At 41.3% G+C, this 20,474-nt stretch overlaps 1 protein-coding gene across 3 annotated transcripts in view; it reads right to left on the bottom strand.

Annotated features, from left to right (window-relative positions):
* Positions 1 to 6,914: 6,914 nt before the first annotated feature.
* LOC139766637 (uncharacterized) overlaps positions 6,915 to 20,474 on the bottom strand; it is a 134,560-nt gene continuing 121,000 nt past the window's right edge. For all 3 annotated transcript variants that reach the window (XM_071695513.1, XM_071695514.1, XM_071695515.1), the window contains 3 exons: positions 17,678 to 17,764; positions 9,465 to 9,566; positions 6,915 to 8,570 (listed from right to left, as the gene is read on the bottom strand). In XM_071695513.1, the coding sequence (XP_071551614.1) occupies positions 8,319 to 8,570; positions 9,465 to 9,566; positions 17,678 to 17,764 (441 nt within the window). In that variant the 3' untranslated portion in view covers positions 6,915 to 8,318. The remainder of the gene's footprint in view (positions 8,571 to 9,464; positions 9,567 to 17,677; positions 17,765 to 20,474) is intronic.

Raw genomic sequence — 20,474 nt, 5'->3', positions numbered from 1 at the left:
ATCCCTGCAACACTACAAACATTGATTTATATATATATATATATATATATATATATATATATATATATATATATATATATATATATATTCCCCGTGGACTCGTAGGAATATATACATATATACACATATATATATACTCTCCCTATAGAAATAACTTTTTAATACAAAAACGTAATAGCTCTGCTAGTTCAGTGCCCTACATAAGTATCGAAATGTTCACTCAGAGTGTCATTTCTTTTTTATACTCTATGATCTCATTCATAACTGGTTAACCGTCGAAACGGTTCCAACTAATGAGTCTCCGCCGGTGGGAGCCAGCCATCCACCTAATGTTATAAAAAGACTTAGCGGTGCCTGGTAATCATCCACGCTCGGGTTGTCTCACATAAAGATCATCCGTTCAGACGACACGAAACTTCATCCACTTCCAACCGTCGCAGAGTTTCCGCCTCAAAGTCTCCTCGCACGGTATGACGCTCGGATGAATCAAAACGGCCAGATAACACTCCAGAGTGCCTCTGTCAGACAACGGACGTAACCATCCGTGCAGGCAATAATAGACTGCGTGTGTGGGGGAGGAGAGGAAAGAAAAAGTCTGTGAACGAGAGCGCTCAACTAGAAGAAACGAGAGAGAAAAACACAACCTGTTTTTAACAAGTGAGGGAGAGAGTCACTGTAATGAATACACCAACGTTGCTGCTGATGACATTAAGAACCAAACATACAAACTCACACGCGCATTTTATTGTGGCAAATTGGTGTGTGAATACGAACACTGGATGTGAGAGAGGCTGGCTGGGAACTCGACCCTCCTCACTGAGGAAAGTGCTTAGTATATCATCGATTCCTTTATATGATTAACAAAGTAGATACGAGAGATCAAGTAAATCGAGAAGTTTACTGAGGATATGTTACAGTAAATAGTAGTGTAAGTGGCCAGAAAGGAAAATAAAGCTTTTCGTTCATCGCTATTAGTTGACTGCGACGGAGAGCGAGACTGAATTAATGGATGAACTAGGAAGATCCCCACAGCAACAAAGCGGTCCGCCCGACATCTACACATTTCTTTCCTTAATTTCCTTTTTCATACTATTCACTTCTGCCATGTCGTCTCCTCTTCTGCCATGTCGTCTCCTCCTCCTTACTCTTCCTTACTTTCTTTACTCAGTCTTTACTTTTACAACTACTACTGTTACTGTTATAACTACCTCCGCCGCTACTGCTGCTACAATAGTTACTACTATCATTTCTGCTTCTGCTGCTACTATTACTACTAGTAGTAGTAGTCGTACTATTGATAATAGTAATAGTCATAGTTTCATCATTGCAGCCGCTTCCTTCATTTTTTTCCTAGGATATAACTTTCTTACTACAAAAGTCTGATATTCAATAGGCTGCTTCATATTCCCTGGTGCTGTGAATGAAGTGAAATAGGGCATTGAAAGCATCCGCTGGATACCAAGAAGAGATCTGTTGGGCTTGTTATGGTTAGAGAGCACTACACATGACAACAAAAGAATGGATGTGAGCGTGCGGTGGCCTTTCTTCGTCTGTTTCATAAGCCTTGAAGGTAGGGAAGAAAGGATACAGTCCACGTATTTCCTGTATTGTTGAAGGAGGCGAGTAAGAGAGCCGTGAGCAAGGGCAACTTTTCCCTTCAGTATCACATGCCAAAGGAAGGCACAGAGGAAGGGGTCAAAGCAGGGATATTTTCCTCTCAAACTCAGCCATCTGCCTTGGACACTATAGCCTCGCTCATGCAGGAAATGGCGAACACGTGTGAAAGAAGTGTGTGTGTGTGTGTGTGTGTGTGTATTTGGACATATAAGTCTCGGATCTTGTTATTCTCCCTTGTTTTTTCTTCTCATGATGAAACTCAATATGTTGGAACGAGGCATAAAACATTATCATTTTACTGAAATTCGACAACGATTACCGGTAGAACACACACTCGAGATCAACTCCTCGAAGCGCTCCGTACATACGCTCTCCTGTTTTCAATACACACTTTCCACTCCTCGAGTGAGGTGGACAAACAGCAAGGCTTAAAACCATCCCTTCCGAGACCGATTTTTCAATTTCCAAGAACGCGCCACCCTCCGGGTTAAGCATTCAGCCCTAGGGAGGGTAAACTTCTACTTGGTGGAATTCCTAAGGGACGTAGGATAGAACAACCCCTGGGGCTGAATAATAACAGCTGAACCGGAATAGCTCTGTAAAGAAAACGCTGGAAGAGGATTTCCTCCATATATTTCATATTTCTCGAGTGGTAGACATCCAAGACGACCATCATAAGTTATTTCACAGAATAAATAAAGTTTCGAATATGTAAAAAATGGGTCTTTTAGAATATCACTATACAATTTTTCGACTTTTTATCATACAAAGTCTTTGATCTGCGGAAGTATTGAAGTGAATAGACATTTTTTTTTTTTTACTGCCTTTCATCGTGATTTGACATCATACGTTGTAATCTGCAACACTTGGGATGTAATCGACACGTGCCAATAATCAGAAAATGAACGCTAGGGCTTGGCTGTTGGAGGGAAACTGCTAGAAAATGTAGGTATAAGCAAAGGGAGGTTACTATCATTTGAAATAATCTCCGTGGATGACAAGGGGGAGGGGAAAGACTTCTTATTTTCACTTTACTTCCTTTATACTTCCATATGGTATAGATAGGCTAAGATAGGAAGTCACACTTGACCTAACGTAGTACTCTGAAAATACAAAACGCTGAGGCAAAGCCATCGGAAAACAATCAAGAGAGCTTGTCCATTTAACTTGGTAATGTGTGTTGATGTGCCAGTAATATGAAAGTCGTGGAGCGAAATTGATTGATGCCCAAATGACGGCTAAGAAGTGCATGGAATGGGAAGAATATGTTGAAGAACGTGGTCAGATATCTTAAATAATGTCGACTGCGTTTTACGCATCTTACCACATTGCTGGGAACACTAAAGGTTAGAACAAACCCATTTTCGCCCTTCTTTCTTAACCACATATTCCCCATTATGCTCCTAGAACCCTCGCCTCCATCACCCATCCTACGACTCGCCTTCGTTTCCATGGTTCCATTCGCTGCCGTGTCCTCTCTCAGGTATCCAGAACACTTCACTTCCTCCAAATTATCCCCATTTCAAATCGCACCCGAACAAACTTTTTCCCTCTGGCCTGCTAAGCCTAATAATCTTGCTTTTAATTCACATTTACACTCGACTTCCTCCTTTCACACACACACACGCACACACTCCCAAAGTCAAACGCCATCTTATGCAGTGTCTTCCTCGAATCTGCCACTAATGCAGTGTCATCTGCAAAAAAAAAGAAAAAAGAAAAAAAAAAGAGCCAGGTACCCAGCTTAACAGACCAACCCTTAAGGGAGAAAGAACAGCTGGGTTAACTATGAAATGACTGCCATAAGAAGGAACCAAACCATGCTCCCGACTCTAGTCTGCTCGTGGAAATCCTAGACATACTGATAACCAACCGTATTCCTTTACGTATTTCTTATTGGAGAAAATATCGACTTGTCGTTCATTGAGTGGTAAGTCTCTATCATTTATCATGACAGCCACCCCTTAACCTTTATTGGTCCCAACCCACCTCCTCGCATCTTTCAACTGACATAGACAAGACAGTTTGCCTGAATGAATGTTTTCGCACGGTTGGTCATGTGCGACTCTCGTCACCAAGGCAACCTCTCTGGCTGCCCCCATATTGGATGCTCCTCAAGCACAGCGAGGTCTATCAAGGACGGCGGCAGAAATTCTTGGAAGTTCTATTCGTAGTCGTATATTTCTCTCTCTCTCTCTCTCTCTCTCTCTCTCTCTCTCTCTCTCTCTCTCTCTCTATGTTACCCAGCAGCAGGTGATAGCATTCATTCTATGTGCAGGATAATACAAGATGCTGTCATCACACTTCACGACAGAAAGTCATTCAAAGTGTCACAGTCGAAATACGAAACGCCGAAGTATCATGTATTCATGTAATATTATCAAATAACGAACTCCAGTTTTATTAATGATTCTGTAAGCTGATGAGCCGTGCAGTCTATCGTCGTTTGGGAAGGATAAGAACCGAGTTTGTGAGGGATCTTTTACTAGAGAGAGTGAGTCTGTCGATCGTGTTGAGAAGGCTGCCTTGCTGGTGGCTACCAGGCCAACACACCCGCAGGTCGTCGACCACTCTCATCTTTGACTCTTTGGTCTTCTGAAGCTCAGAAGAATATAAATTTATTCCAACATAGCCTGGAAGTGTGCTACTTTCCATTTTATCTTTTTACACGCATAACATTTATTTCTTCTGTCTCTAGGATGGATAAAGCAATTATCAGCTCACTTAGAATAGGTTCATCTTGACGCACCTTAGTCTAGCTATGGTTCTACTGTCTGAACAACTCGGATAGACAGAGGCATCGTAGTTGACACCGTCTTCTGTCTACCCGTCACTTTAGTCTCCTAGATAAGGTTGTATTGCTTTCCCTATCAACTAGAGTGGCATCGGAAGCCTTCCGTCTCTTTTTAACTCTATAAGCCCCGTTGTTGCTCTTCTCTGTTGGTTCTAGAGGCATGATTTCCGTCATCGCGTTCGTGGCGACCGACAGCTTTAGGATCGATTGTTTTAACACCAAACATTTCTTCCCCCCCTCACACATCTATCTGGAATTCTCCTCAGTCTTTCGTCTTCCTCTCCTCCTGTAATCTCCCCACCTTGAATAGTAAAGGCTCAGACCATGTGCTGAGCCATGATTAAATTGGACGTTCTTTTTCTAATTAATTTTCCCATTCACCCGAGGTGGCCTTGATTAGGGGCACACGTTTATTTCTAGTTTCATTTTTGGGGCATATGTTTATCGCCCGTTTCATTTTTGGGGCACATGTTTATCGCCCGTTTCATTTTTGGGGCATATGTTTATCGCCCGTTTCATTTTTGGGGCACATGTTTATCGCCCGTTTCATTTTTGGGGCACATGTTTACCACTCGTTTCATTTGTCACTGATACAGAAACATTGAATTCAACTTCATCTTGATGGACTCTCTAGGTATGTCAATATATATATATATATATATATATATATATATATATATATATATATATATATATATATATATATATATATATATATAACAGCAGAAAAGATCATTATTTACAAGCTATGTTATACAAGTTCATCCTAACATGCTCTCGCCTTTCATTTAATTATTCACTTTTCTTGTAAGGTTGGTGCCCGGGAGCGATTTTGCTTAATCCATTCTGGTTTTTACAAAGAAAAGAAGTGTTTATTTGTACTTTAAAACAGAGTTCACTTTACATTTTGGATTTTTTTTCTTCATTTATTCGTGTATTTAACATAATGGATCATCATTTTTCAAAAAAAAAAAAAGTTACCATTTTTTCTTTTTTTTAAATTTCCAATTCCTTTTTTGCTTTACGTCTATCAAGATCGGCAGCAGAGGTAGGTTAAGAAACCTCTTCGTCAGACTACTGCTCGCATGACTATTGCTTACAGAAGCAGCTCACTGACATATCTCAGGAACGGATGATCAAAACATCAGACCAGTCAGATATTATTTTCCATCCAGACAACGGGAGACTGAAGGGCTTCAAAGACAGGAAGGGCACCATGGCGTGAACTGTCTTGATAATGAAGAAGACGTCGAACAGCTGTGTGTGGGGTCGTCTTGCTCATACGCTCGTTTGAAGGCGAGATTGATGTGTAATTAAAGATAGTACGAGTCTGCAAATACAACTCAGGCTTTGAGAGATGTCTCTCTCTCTCTTTTTAGACTTTACCGACGCAAGAAGAGATCTCATAGAGATGGCGTGAACTACATGGTCAGCGTCTCCTTCAAACACAGTACGTGTACTTTGAAGCGTTACATGTCATATCTTATAAGCGTTACATATCGTATTTTAGAAGCGTTATATGTCGTATCTTAGAAGCGTTACTTGTCATATCTTATAAGCGTTACATATCGTATTTTAGAAGCGTTACATGTCATTTCTTATAAGCGTTACATATCGTATTTTAGAAGCGTTACATGTCATATCTTATAAGTGTTGCATATCGTATTTTAGAAGCGTTATATGTCGTATCTTAGAAGCGTTACTTGTCGTATCTTCCTGATACCGATGTAATACGACAATTGAGTATCTTTGTGGCAGATGAAAGCATATGTATATATATATGTGTGTGTATATATATATCTTTCATACTATTCGCCATTTCCCGCATTAGCGAGGTAACGTTAAGAACAGAGGACTGGGCCTTTGAGGGAATATCCTCACCTGGCCCCCTTCTATGTTCCTTCTTTTGGAAAAAAAGAAAAAAATGAGAGGGGAGGATTTCCAGCCCCCCGCTCCCTTCCCCTTTAGTCGCCTTCTACGACACTCAGGGAATACGTGGGAAGTATATATATATATATATATATATATATATATATATATATATATATATATATATATATATAACAATGATGTACTAAAATCTAGCAAATGATTTGGATATATTACTCACTTTGCATGGAGCAGAAACATTTAGAATGCAAAGTTAGTTTAAGGTTGAGCGTAGTCCCACATAAGCCCAGGTTTGATATGCTTAGGAGGAAGAATTCTATTCAGTGAAGAAGGCGTAGAGTAAAGTGATACGCATTAGCCTTGCCTTTACGCAGGATCTAGTTCTAGGCATCCTGTCTGTCTGTCTGTCTTTGTCAGTTTGTCTGTCTGTCTCTCTGTCAGTTTGTCTGTCTTTCTGTCTGTCTCTCGTTCGTTAAGTCAAGTTCTGGCTTTATTTGTCCAACCTGTTGAGTACTGGCTCTATCAGTTGAATGTTTTGTTTACTTGTTGCACTTTATTGGAACAGCGTGATCGTATATAGTGCCAGAGGATGGGGGAGGAAAACAAAATAACATTCCTTTATAAACCTTTATTTTGTACAAAAATTAGCATAGCAAGAGCATGTTGTCTTGATTTTACAAATCAGAATTCGTTTAGTAATGATATGGCTTCCCTTTTTAAACCCCTACCATCCCCCCATATAATCCTTAACAGATCTGGTTAACATTTGATTGTATACACCAGCCTTGTTTGGCCTAAGGTGAATGACACCTCGCGTTTCTAACATGTTTCCGTACTATCAAGACACACACACACCAACATTACCATATGGATTTATAATGAGACTTGGCTTAACATTAAAGTCTAGTAAAAATAGCATTTAAAGCGTGCAAGTGGAGGTCAGAGTACAGGACGGGAACAGACGTAAGGTCAAAGGTCAGCTCAGCATCACGTTAATGAAACGGTTAAAAAAAATAAAAAGAAACAAACATATGGCTACGTAAATGTACCTGATTTAATCAAGAAGAAACTAATCGAAAATTGTTGTAAATCCAGGATGATAATGAGTGGAGCACAGTAAACGAAAAATATATATCGTGTTGGAACAACTTATTGGTGTGAAGAAAAAAAATATGTATAGAGCACAACAGAAGAATGCAGACACCTCCAATACCATTGGATCAACATTTCCTAAATAAAAGAGAAAAAAAGAAAGTGAATAATCTGTTTTGAAGATAACAAAGTTATAAAATCCAAAGCTCACTAGGTGTAAAGACAACAAAATGTTCGTTGTGGTAAACAGTCGAAACTGCGTTTCACTTTGAAGGCAATCCGATCTTTCTATTTTTTTCATTTCATCGAGAAATTGTAACTGTCGCCAACACTTAAGGGGTGAGTTATCATTTTTCTTCTCTCACACGGCAGTTTTGTGTTAATGCACATGTGTGATACACATATGATGCAAGATGACTCGCAAGCAATTTGCTGTAGGGAGGAGGTCATGGTACACATCTTGGCCCGGACTTTGGCTGATTGTGAATCCAAAGAGCTGTTGTGGTTCCCATCCGTCACTGCGGAGCTTTCCAGGTCTGCTCCTGCTATAGAGAACAGCGTGGGTCATGAACGATCTGTCTGAGGGTAACTGGAGACCCTCCCTCGATCTTCCCCTCCTCACCCACTTCTCCCAGCGTCTCAGGCTGGTTGGCAGGTAGCTCATGTTGGGTAAGAGACTGGCGTGTTAACAGACAGGTCATCATGACGCTGGTAGTTCAGCTTATGTTGGCAGGGCAGGTTCCGATGGTAGAGGGAGTTCATCCTTCCTGCCCATGGGCAAGTGCTTGCTTACAAATCACAACGGATGTCAATCAGGTTTTTTTTTTTTTTCTTATTTACTTTTCTCTGTCGAAAGCTTTCCGTGGATACTGAGTGGCGTGACCACATCTTGCTGACTGTTTATATACTTTTGTGTGTGTTTTAGTTACATGTTGGTGACGCCAGCCTCCTCTTCCTCCTCCTCTTCTTCCTCTTCCTCCTCCTCCTCCTCTTCTTCTTCCTCTTCTTCTTCCTCTTCCGCTGCTTGTGTGTGTCTCATTTCTTCGGCTTTGTCGCTGGCGCGGTGCTGGGTGCCTGGCGGTGGGCGGTAGGCGGCATAGTTATGCGGGAGGGCGTTCTGTGCGAAGAACTCAGAGTAATCCTTCTGGACCTTCTTGGGTTTTATCAACTGACGAACCTGCAGGAAGAGAAAGAGTGAGTGAGTACAGGAATCACTCATAATGTAACGATCGTATTATCAATAAGCCCGGAACGAGAATATGAAACAAACACGTAAACTATTCAAAGCTTAATTTCAATTGGTATTATAACTCTGTAAACACTGTTGAATGTCCCCGTCCTCCACTTTTAGCTTAACACTCCGTTCACACTATCCGTCCATGCACAGTGTGTCTCCTGTTTTCTTCACACTGGTGCAACCCTCCGTCCACACACTACTCGAACTCTGTACCCGCGAGGCATGAATACACTCAAACCCTACCTCTTCATCAACTCTCCCATGTGGTGTTCATGCAAGATAGCCTAACCAGGTAACCTCACACCGGATGATTGTCATGGTGTCCGCCTTTGTTTAGTGTTGTGGATGCTGTTCTTAGCACAGGTTCATGCAGGTAATACCTGCTGGGGTTGATGTTTTTGGAGTTCTTGAATAATGTGTATTTTAAATGATAAGTCCAGATACCAGCGAAACTTCAGTTTTCATCATGTGGTGTGTGTGTGTGTGTGTGTGTGCGCGCGCGCGCGCGCGCGCGCTTGCGAAACTTAGGATAAGACTCCTCTTCGGGTATGACTCCACCCTCAGGTAAACATTACATTCCGCTACGAAACTGAGAGATATTAACGACATCCATAATGTTCCCCCTATCAGCTGTTGTGAGCCTTGTACGTACCTGGTCCATCCATTATACCCAACCATCCTCCCTCCTCACCTTACCGCTCTTATCTACAACCCAACTCCCCCTCAGGTCTCGAGAAGTCTTTCATCTCCCTGAGCCTTCTATCTCCGCATCCTATGTCCCCCTCACCGATGATCCGCCACCACCTCCGGCGTGCTAATCTACACATGGCTCACCTCCGTTTGAATAGGTTCGAAAGCACCCTTGGGAGGCCACTTGTCGTCTCCCCGCCGCCTGATGGGCTGGCTGATCTTGAAGGCTGGCTGCGACATCACCACCTGCAATGAAGAAGAGAAATGATAACACAGGTCATCATGACGCAGGTAGTTCAGCATGGTGGTAGGGCACAGTTGTTGATGCTAGAGGGAGGCTCACAAAACTACGCTGAAATGATTAGGTGATAAAGGGTAGATTCGTGTAAATTTGGCTGTAGCATAACACTTGGGAAATACACACTTGCAATGACGACTGTAATACGTTTTCCTTTCCTAAGGATATGAGATCGTCATTTTTGGTTTCTTATCGTTGTCGTACGTTTTCGTCAACATTTCTCTAACTTTTTGTTTACGGTTCAACACTGTTTTCGTGAAGTTTCATAATCGGAAAATAGGTGGAACAAGTCCATTATTACCTCTAATGGTCATCCGTTGTGCTATAAGATATAACTAGGATGAACAACTCGTTATTATTCACAGAGACGTTTAGAAACACACACAGTTCATTCATTGATTAAAATCCCGACTTATTAGTCGAATTCAGATCTTCGACGGTAATTTTCTGTAACATCAAGACGAAAAATGCTTTAGAAACTTGCAGATCTCCGACGGAATAGACCAGAAGTATTTCAAACTTCCTTCTTTTCCCTCCTCTTCTCTACTCTACCTCTGTACCTACTGTACTTCCCTGCCTACTATATTGTAACATCTCTCCCTACTGCATTCTACCTGTACCTTCCTGTCTTGCAGTCTGCATGGCTGACTAACAACAGCTGAGCCAATGTTTATTGTGACCTAAGGAACTGTTTAAGAAAACGTATGTCTTTCAAGAGTAATTATTAAACTTTTCTCTTTTTATATACTATAGGTATAGCAGGCTTAATATAATGGGGATGTGAGGTATGGATTATGGATAAGACTGTGTGGAGGAGGGTGCAAGTGTTGGAAATGGAATATCTGAGGACAGTTTGTAGTGAAATTGTTTGATCGAGTAGGTAATGAAAGGGCACGAGAGATGTGTGGTAATATAAAAGTGTGGTTGAGAGAGCTGAAAAGGGTGTGTTGAGGTGGTTTGGACATTTGGAGAGAATGGGAGGAAAAGCTGAAAAATCTTGTGTGAAGGAACCAAAAAGTGGGGGACCAGATTGGAGATGGAAGGATGAAGTGAAAAAGATTCTGAGCGATCGGGGCCCTGAACATACAGGAGGGTGAAAGACGTGCAAGGAATAGAGTGCATTGGAACGTTGTGGTATACCGGGGTCGACGTGTTGTCAGAGAATCAAACCAGGTTATATGAAGCGTCTGGATAGGTCGGTGGGGTCTGTTTGAGGATCAGGAGCTGTGGTTTCGATGCATTTCATGTGACTGCTAGGGCATGGATGTTACAGTTTGCGGCCTTCTATTCCTGTCACTACCTATGGAGGGGGAAAATATATATGTGTGTATATATATATATATATATATATATATATATATATATATATATATATATATTTTTTTTTTTATTATCATACTTGTCACTGTCTCCCGCGTCAGCGAGGTAGCGCAAGGAAACCTACGAAAGAATGGTCCAACCCATCCATATGCATGTACATAAACGCGCACATATACATACCTATACCTCTCAACGTATACATAGACATATACATGTATACACATGTTAATATTCATACTTGCTGCCTTCGTCCATTCACGTCGCCACATTCGTTCACACTCGGTATCTAGCAGTCATGTGTAATGCATATATATATATATATATATATATGCTAAAACCCATGCTGCTACATTGAACATCCTTATTTCATACGCATGTTCATTCTGAATCTTACAAAGGGAGATATCTGATCATGTAATGAATGTAAGAGTATAGAGAGTGGCAGCTGTAATTAGGAAATGAAAGAGCCGTCACAAGGGGAGCAAGAGGATAATAAAAGCAATATTACGGCAAGAGAAGTAAGTGATCAAGAATCTAGGGATTAAAGATTTAGCAGCAGCATTAAACTGAATGCAAGCAAAAGACAAAGGCTTGGTTAAAAAGAGATAGCTGAGCTTCGAGTTTCATTCATGTGATATGTGAATGGAAAGCAGCAGCGACCTGATAAAGATAAAACAAAAAATATATATTTTAGACTTTTGGTTCTCGTCAATTTCGTAGGATATTAGTCTGAAGGTTGCAGGTAAGATATTTCAGAGCTGCTGAATGTTATAACAGTAGGGAAACTGCCATCGTATATATAGGCTAGATCTATACAGGCAAGTAAGGTTGTTACGTAGGTAGGATAAGCACCAAAAAAGATCATAGAAGAAAATGCCGGAACATCATTTCACTCTTTAGAAAAGCGTATGATGAATCGAGCAGGTAGGAGTGAGATGTGGAATGAAAAAGGTGTGTGAACTGGTATATCATTCATATTCAAGACCTGCATGCAGTTTTCTGGAAAACTTATGGCCCACTTCATTCGCTCAAAAAGCCTTCCTTTCTCTCAGTATCTTCCTCTTCTATTTTAGTCCACTTCAGGCGAATGGAAGGAACGACGAATGTGATTCGAATTCGAGGATTGAGTGAAGCAGAGTTTTCTTTAGCTCCTGCGTACATCCCGTGTCTAATTAGCACAGAATCTTAAAGATATCCTGGTAGGTAATGTAGAAATAGGATAAAGGAAATTGAATGTTGAGAGTTTTGATGTGTATGTAGATGGTGTTTTATCAGTATATGGTGCACCTTAGGTGTGGGATATTCTGAAAAGCAGTATGGTAAGCTTAAAAATAGTAGACTATAACAAGAGAAATGTTGTGGACTCTACTGAAAGGGAATTAGAGTAAGATGTATCGGTTGGATAATGAAAGGTTGGTATAGGGAGAATCATTCGTGAGAATGGAGAAATGTTGACATGTAGCCAAGATGCCTATGAAACTATAAGATTCATCTGGCGGTCAGGATGATGGTAAAGTGTTGTAGTAGAGTTTGACGAAGGATAGTGAATCTTTGGCATCCAGTGAAGGTAGTGATTGCGAGGGTTCAAAGTGTAAACACGACACTTGATCACACCCATCTGTCATCCCCTACACAGTCACCCTGCATCGTCTACTGAAAAAAGGTACTCTTACCCTTTCAGCTTACACATACGTCCTACCCCTTGTAGCTGACACAGCCTACCCCCTTTAGCTGACGTAGTTACGCTAACTTTTCGGCTTAGTCAACCTATCCCTTCAGCTAACACACATATCTTACCCCTTCAGCTAAGAAAATCGTCTACTCTTCATGTCCCACAGCTACACCGCCCTGGCATAGCAAACAAGCAAGAAAATTACCCTCAATAAGATTTTTCTTTTCAAACTTGAGTTAACTTTCTCGAGAATATAATTATCTCTGAGCGAAAAATATTTGAAAATTACTCGGAGTAAAGTTTACCCTGGTGAGTGTAAAGGTCATCTTGGTGAGTGAAAAGGTCACCTTGGTAAGCAAATTAGAGACGCCTCAGAAACTGACTCGCGAACCTGATGAGACCTGAATGTTTTCCTCAGATTCATATCGTCGAAATAAGTACGAAAGACTTTTGATTCCTTGGCATTCTAAGTCAGCATTCGCAACAAAATTTCTTTATTTTCCTTCAAGGTCTAGAACAAATGATTAAACCTCCAGTACTAGTGCCTGCACACCACGACGGTTCCACAAACATACTAGACCCCTTTCTTTACCTCTGAACCCTCTCGTTAGACTGATTATTTCTGCACCCCTTGGAATCTTCAGGCCACAATCTCGTTTCCATCATTTCCATCTGGGCGCATCTACCACCTGTCCTTCCTGAAAACTCAACCTATGGCACTTTGCCAAAACTGCATATGCAACTTAGACTGGTTTTCCTTGGGACAAGCATTGCTTTGCCTGCCGAGACACATCCAGTTGTGCTGACCGTATAGCGGAGGTCGTCCTGGATGGCATGGATTCTTGTATCCTTTCTCTGGTGGCTCTTCTAATACCTGCGCCATCCATAAGTGTATCGCTCCTGGAAGACTAACTCTCAACTGGATCTTAATTTATCAGTTTTACTCGGAATCATTTGCAGAGCTGTTATCCGTTGAGTGAAACACGTTTACATTAAAACAAAGTGTGTGCTAAAGTGCCTTCTTCTTCAGCTGATAAACAGAAGTGGCCCCTTAAGTAAATGTATTTCCAACAAGTTCTGTATTTCAACCTCTCCCGTTCTTTCAAGACACCATTAATCTACACTTAATCCTTCATCTCCTCTAAGTCCACTTCGAATGATTTTGTTTGCAGTATCGTGCATCATTCCATACAACCTCGCATGTGATACTGGATGATACTAGTAAAGGTGATGTGATCAATAGTGTGGTGTTGCTATAGGAAAAACGGAAATTGCAGTGCTTTGAAAAAATAACACCACGTCATTCACTCTTGTGATAGATGGAGTGTAATTACTAGTATGATGCAGCCAGCAACATTTGGCATATGATTATCATGATTCGTGCCACATTTCATTTTTCATGACTCGCGTTGGGATTGATCTAGATTTGAAAACAAATTGGCCGAAAGCCTTCAGCGACGAACATTTCAGTTTCATGACAACATGTCAGGCTCTGAAAATGAACATGATATCCATCAGCTTTCATTTTGGTTTTATTTGATAAGTCGTCTGATCATAAATTGGCAATATAAACTACACACACACACACACACACACACACACACACACACATATATATATATATATATATATATATATATATATATATATATATATATATATATATATATATATATCCAGTTTATCATTCATTAGGTAACATTTTCAATCTGAGTCGAGGATTTGATGAGCGGCTGTCGATACACTGAACCAACAAAGATGGGATCATTCCTTCAATTTTTATATTCAGGATAATACCTATCGGGAAGTTACCCAGCAATAGAACCGCATATTTTGGATCCTGAAGTCTTTGCTCTGCATTCAGCGTCACCTTAGTTCCATCGCCATGTACCCTGGATGGCTATAGTGGCATCATCAGTCCTGGGTTCATGACACCAGTGGTGAACTGTAAGATAACAACATTTAAGATTCTTCCCTCGGTGAATGATGGTCTTTTGGCCTTTTAGGCGAAGCGAACGTATTTATCTTTGTTCTTCAGGCCTTTTTTCTGGATTCCGCTTGGGCGGCGGGGCACGAGACTGGCAAAACAGGTTTGACACGAGATGCTTCAAAACGGGCATTACAGAGCAGCCGACCGCGTTAATGGCTGAAAGCCTCCCGAGTCCCGACGAGTTTGTCAGGTTGCATATGTCGCAACATCACACTGAGCGCACTCATAGTGGTTCCAATTTGCTTCCAGATCTTTACTTTGACCGTCGCAAGCCAGGTGAAGGCGGGCGGCGGCTTCCTGTGCATCGTCTGTAAAGATACTCGTGGAAATGATAATGTGCAGGTGATCAACATGTAAGGGGTCCTCCTGGGAGACGTTCTGTGTCCCGTCTTGTATATAATAACGTGCGAGAAAACTTCTTGCACGTCTTCTGTTCGCCATAGAAAGTGACTGTCGTTTAGCACAGGTGTTACCAGCATGTGATATAGTCACCAGTATTCCTTCCACTGTTAATGTAGGTGCTGTATACCTCAATATTCGTTAGGAGGTAATAGGCTATACATCTTTGCAATCTGATATGATAAAATCAACATTAATTTCCCTTTGCAATCCAATTTGTCGTATGCTTTTGATTAGAAATAGTGATTTTGACATAACCCTTGTTACTGCTCAGGTCAATGTTGGTGTACTATTGCTCCTTGTAGGTCTCCCTTGAACATACCCTTAATCAAGATTGGACAATACAAAACTTAGATCATTTTTATGATGCTGCTGCTGCTGTTGTCCAACTGGGGAGATGCCTGTGGCCTACACTGCCCCACTGCTCTCGTTAATATCCAAGTGGATCGAACTCGCACATTACGGAAACCATCGCAATCAACAGTCCCATATTAGATATTAGTAACTCTTTCTCTCTTCTCTATCGAGTGTATAATACTCGATTCAAGGAACACAGTATTGTTGTCGCTTTTTTATTTATCTCGAATGGGTTTCGACGTGGTTCGTCTGGAGGACAAGTGTAGGAGATGTTACACCTGTCTGGCTACCTCGGTACAGCATCTGTGAGGGTGTTACAATGGTTGTCGTTGATGACGGAGGAAGTTCATGCAGCCCCTTCAAGATAATCTCTACTGCACCACCTCTCTCTGAGGGTAATAGAACTGACGATCAGCAAGGCTGCTGATGAGCAGATAAAGTCGAGGCCAAAGAAAAATAGAGGGAATAGGATGATTTATCTTTGGATTCATCTGCATATTTATTGGTCGTTTGTCAAAGGAGGTTTATTGCTGATCTCCTGTACACAGTTGCGTTCTCTGTCTCATCAGGGAGAATGATCGCTGTCTTCTGTATCGAGGATTCGTTGTTGTCTGTATAGAGGAATCATTGTTGTAAGCTACACTAGGGGAGAGAGAGAGAGAGAGAGAGAGAGAGAGAGAGAGAGAGAGAGAGAGATTGATTCAAAACCAGTATTCTGCTTTTGCATGGTAACATTTTCTTTTTTTTTTTTGGCACGGTAGCATTTTGTCCTTCATTAATCCAACAGCTTAATTTCATAATCATTATACAAATGTACAGGAGCTGGGTACAAAAAAAAAACTAGACCATTAATAAGTACATTTCAGTATAGAAAAGTGCCTCAGCATTGCTTCCCTCACCTCCCCATGTATAGAATAACGAGACAATTACGCCAAATTTATGTTGTTCGCTCCAAATCTTTTTTTTTTTTTTGTACTTATGACAATGTTGGGTACAAATTGCTCACGACCGTAAGTGGGCTTTAATTATTACAAGAAAGCGGCTTATGTATACATTTGTATACATTAGCTGGTTTTAATGAATTGCTAATGAGAGCAGCTAGGCGGAGATTATATTTGCAACGTGTAATGTATTTGACAGCATTTAGCGTATTGTATTATGTCATTTGCTTTATGATATACATTACTGGTTCTATATAAGATTCACCATCGTTCTGTATACTCCGTAATACTTCTACTTATTCCGTTACACTTGGGATAAGTGACAGTAAAGTACTGAGGTAACTCGTACTTCTCCTGGTCATATAATTTCTTTTATAAAGTCTTGAAGAAGATGTTATCGGGATGTCTTATAAACAATACGAAGTATTCCACTATAACTTTCAATCTATTTAGATCTACAGGTGTGTGGTGCCTTGATAGATATATTGTTGCTCATTTAGTATTTCTCTTTACAATTTACCTACGCCACCTATCATTTAGGCCTTGCTTCCTTTATCCTTTCACATCTCCCCCAACACTTCTATCAAGCCTTTCTATCACCCAGCTTTTCCCCACCCCAAACCCACCCTTTCTCTCTCTCTCTCTCTCTCTCTCTCTCTCTCTCTCTCTCTCTCTCTCTCTCTCACACACACATTTCCCTTTCCACCGTAATTTTCTGGTCGAAGTAGATGGTACTAAAGATTCGCCCGGTCCTCAGCCCCCCACCACTCTCTGTCGTACGGGCTAATCTTCTTAGTGGTATTCACTTCCTGCGGTGGTAAAGAAGCGTCATTGTAAGGCAGAGACTGTGCGTCCCACTGTCGCTCAGGGGAGCCATTACTTAATGAGCCTTTTTAACACCACAGAAACTACAGAATTTCGTGTATAACAAAGGTTCATTAAATCCTATTTTCTTTTCTTACATTTTGGTACAAGATACATAAACTGAAGCGTATCCCCTTCTGTTAGTATGTTATAATATGCATCAACGTGGGACGGAACGCGACATCTAAGAGTACACAGATGGGGTCTGGGTCTCTCTTTGAACTTTGAGTCTTTGTTCTACATGTCTCCCATCGACCTTGATGGTTCTTCTCCTTCCCTAACCATCCAGTCTTCTCAAATCTCCCTCTTCTTCTTCCCCATCATCATCACCCTCCATCACATTCACTCTTCTCATCATTTATCGACACTTTTCACCCTATTTTACCACTCCTTTCTTCTCCTTCCATCATCATTCAGTGACACTTTTCTTATCTTCTTCCTACACCACATCTGACATTTCCTCCCATCTTAAGACCCGGCTTAATATTCCCACTCTGGCCGCTCCATTAGTCTTACCTTGGCAGGCGCGCTTCCTAGAGGCACTTGATCCTTGTACTTGAACCCCGAGGGGTAGGTCGTCGTCATGTTCGGAGCATCGTTGACCTGGAGAGACAAAAGACACAGTTAGTATTTGCTTACGGCGGACCCAGGATCCGAACCTCTTGAACAACAAAATAGAAAGACGAAGAAAGAGGCAAAGACACAATGACAGAAATTCTTACATTTTTCCCCGTAGAAAATCCTTAATATCTTTTTTTTTTTTTTTTATTACCTTTGTCATATTAGTGTATGCATAATGATCTATCTTTCCAACACACGCGTCGTCTGGCTACTTCACCAAAGGAAGTGTGGAAGATTATTGCATCATTAGGCAACATGGGAGTCTGTTTGAGTGATGGTGGTCTCTGATGTGGCGCCCGAGTACGATTATAACAGATGAGTTTGAATGAAAATCAGATGAGAAATGATTCAGATCCTCCTAAGGGGATGGTTTGTGCGTGGGAAGTGGTGATGCTGAAGCCATTAGTTTCTGGTTATGATAATTTGGAGCAAGGCAAGTTATCAGCGACCCTTATGTTCCAGACAGGTAATGAAAGCAATTATCCCCTCCACCACCCTCACCCCACTCTCCACCACCACCCACCCAATCTTCCCTTATGACCGTCTCTTGTTTCAATCGCGCGTTCCTGTTCTCTCTTCGTTTGGACATATCTATAGCATATCACTTTGAAACTTTCACTCTGACTCTCAATCTAGTATTCATCTTCGACCGAAACCATTGCAGTGCGGTGTTCATATAGCGGTGTATTCCTGTGTCCAGAGGAGGATAGGAAAATCGTCCCTTCTTTATCTTCAACTACAGCTTTCTATAACTTTTGCCACAGTACCTTTCCTATGCTTTTTCGTTCCGAATTGTGTGTGTGTGTGTGTGTGTGTGTGTGTGTGTGCGCGCGCGCGCGCTGAGACGATATGGGCAGCATATCCCCTACCCTAATCCAGGTACTCAGTTTATCGACTAACCCTTAGGGATGGATGAACAGCTGGGCTGACTGTGGAACGACATCATCAACCAGGAATCGAACCTATGCGCTCGACCCCCGTGATACTCTTGAATGGATCAAGGTCAGCAACGCTAACAGCTACAAGATACGATAGTTTAACTCGTGTTTAGTTCTCTCTTCTCCATTAACTCCACCATGGATGATGAGACCATTCCCTTAACCCCCTAACGCCATGCCTTTCCCTGAAATCACTTCTCAAAGACTCCAAAAGGAAGAATGCACCCCACCCTCTACACACAAGTGAGGCCTGTGTACCAAGTGGAATGCCTCCTCTTACTATGTGAACGTGCATCTTACTTTGCGCAAGTTGCTTCTTGCTCGTCTGTTCGGCTTGTGTTTGGAAATCAACGTTTTTCTCTTCTCAGAGATCTGCATTGTTACAATTTTATCCCTGAGAGAGAGAGAGAGAGAGAGAGAGAGAGAGAGAGAGAGAGAGAGAGAGAGAGAGAGAGAGAGAGGAAATCACTGTCCACAACGATTCTCTCGTTTTGATTCCTGCTATAATCAAGGTCTTCGAAATTTTCCTCATCTGCTATTTCCTACGGTATCTTGATTCTCGGTCTTGATCCTGATTATCAAAATGACTTTGGCAAGGATGAGATCCAACCGCCGATGTCCCTATCTATGTTCCTAATGTCTGGACATCATCGAGTGGAAAGCAATCAGGCCTTCCTCTTAATATGCCCTGCTTGCTCTACACCACAGCGTTACTTCTCTACCCATATTTGGTTCCAGCTCTCTAGAGAATTGGTTACTTGTCTGCCCCACGTCTTTGGCTTGAGTGCGTAATAGCGTGCAAGCCCTTGGGTCGTGTGATTGCTGTGTGACCACTTGCAACTCGAGGATGGGACGTTATGACGTCTGTTTATTTCCTTACATGACTAAACTTTCGAAATTCATTACCATTTTTTTGTCTTTTTATTTAAGATTTGTCTATATAAAAGGAATATCTCTAAATTCCTCCAACAATATTTTTGGACTCTCTCCCTTTTTCTCCCCTTCCTTTTTTGTTTCTTTAACCCTCATATTTATTGCCCCCCAAGATTTAGTATCAACGGAGAATTTCGTCCGTGACCGGAGCCTTCAAATTGGGATAATAGATATATACTGCAGCACAGAGCGACGCGCTTAGCTTTTCTCCTTTTTTTTCTTTTTCCTTCGTTGGATTAATGTAATGCTGAGTGATGCAGGAGCTTCCTGGAAATTACTGCACTACCAAGTAAAGCAGTTGTTAAGTCGTGAATTATCATAATAATACCGAGCAGAATTGGAGTCCAGTCAGTATTTCTGTATCATCTTTATAATCAGTTAATTATCTTATTGTGCGATTACACTGTCATGTTGTAAGGGTGGTAGCGTAGTGGGGATCCGAGGATCCCCTTGCGAATTTACAGTTTTCAAAGGTTAACTCTCGTTATCTTGAGATATGGCAGAAAAGAGAATAAAAAAGAAAAGACAGAGCGAGGGATAAGAGCAAATCATGAAGTGAACTTAAAGGAGATTAAGGTATAAATTTAGAGCTGCAGTATCTTTACGCTGAGAAAATATAGCCTTCACAATATTCACAAAGGGACCATAGTGAACAAATTGAGAAGGAGAGAATGGGAAATGGTAAAGTCAGTGCTTGGTATCTTGTTTATCCAATCGTGACAGTTTCGGGCTAAACTTGTTCCATCATCAGGTTCAAAACTATGAAACAAAACTATACATAGCGTAAGAACTCGTTGATGTACATGACTACAAAAAGCAAT

The sequence above is a fragment of the Panulirus ornatus genome, chromosome 58, assembly GCF_036320965.1.
Source record: "Panulirus ornatus isolate Po-2019 chromosome 58, ASM3632096v1, whole genome shotgun sequence".
NCBI lineage: Eukaryota > Metazoa > Arthropoda > Malacostraca > Decapoda > Palinuridae > Panulirus > Panulirus ornatus.
Note: the sequence above shows the minus strand (reverse complement) of the source record. Positions and strands in the feature narration are given on the sequence as shown.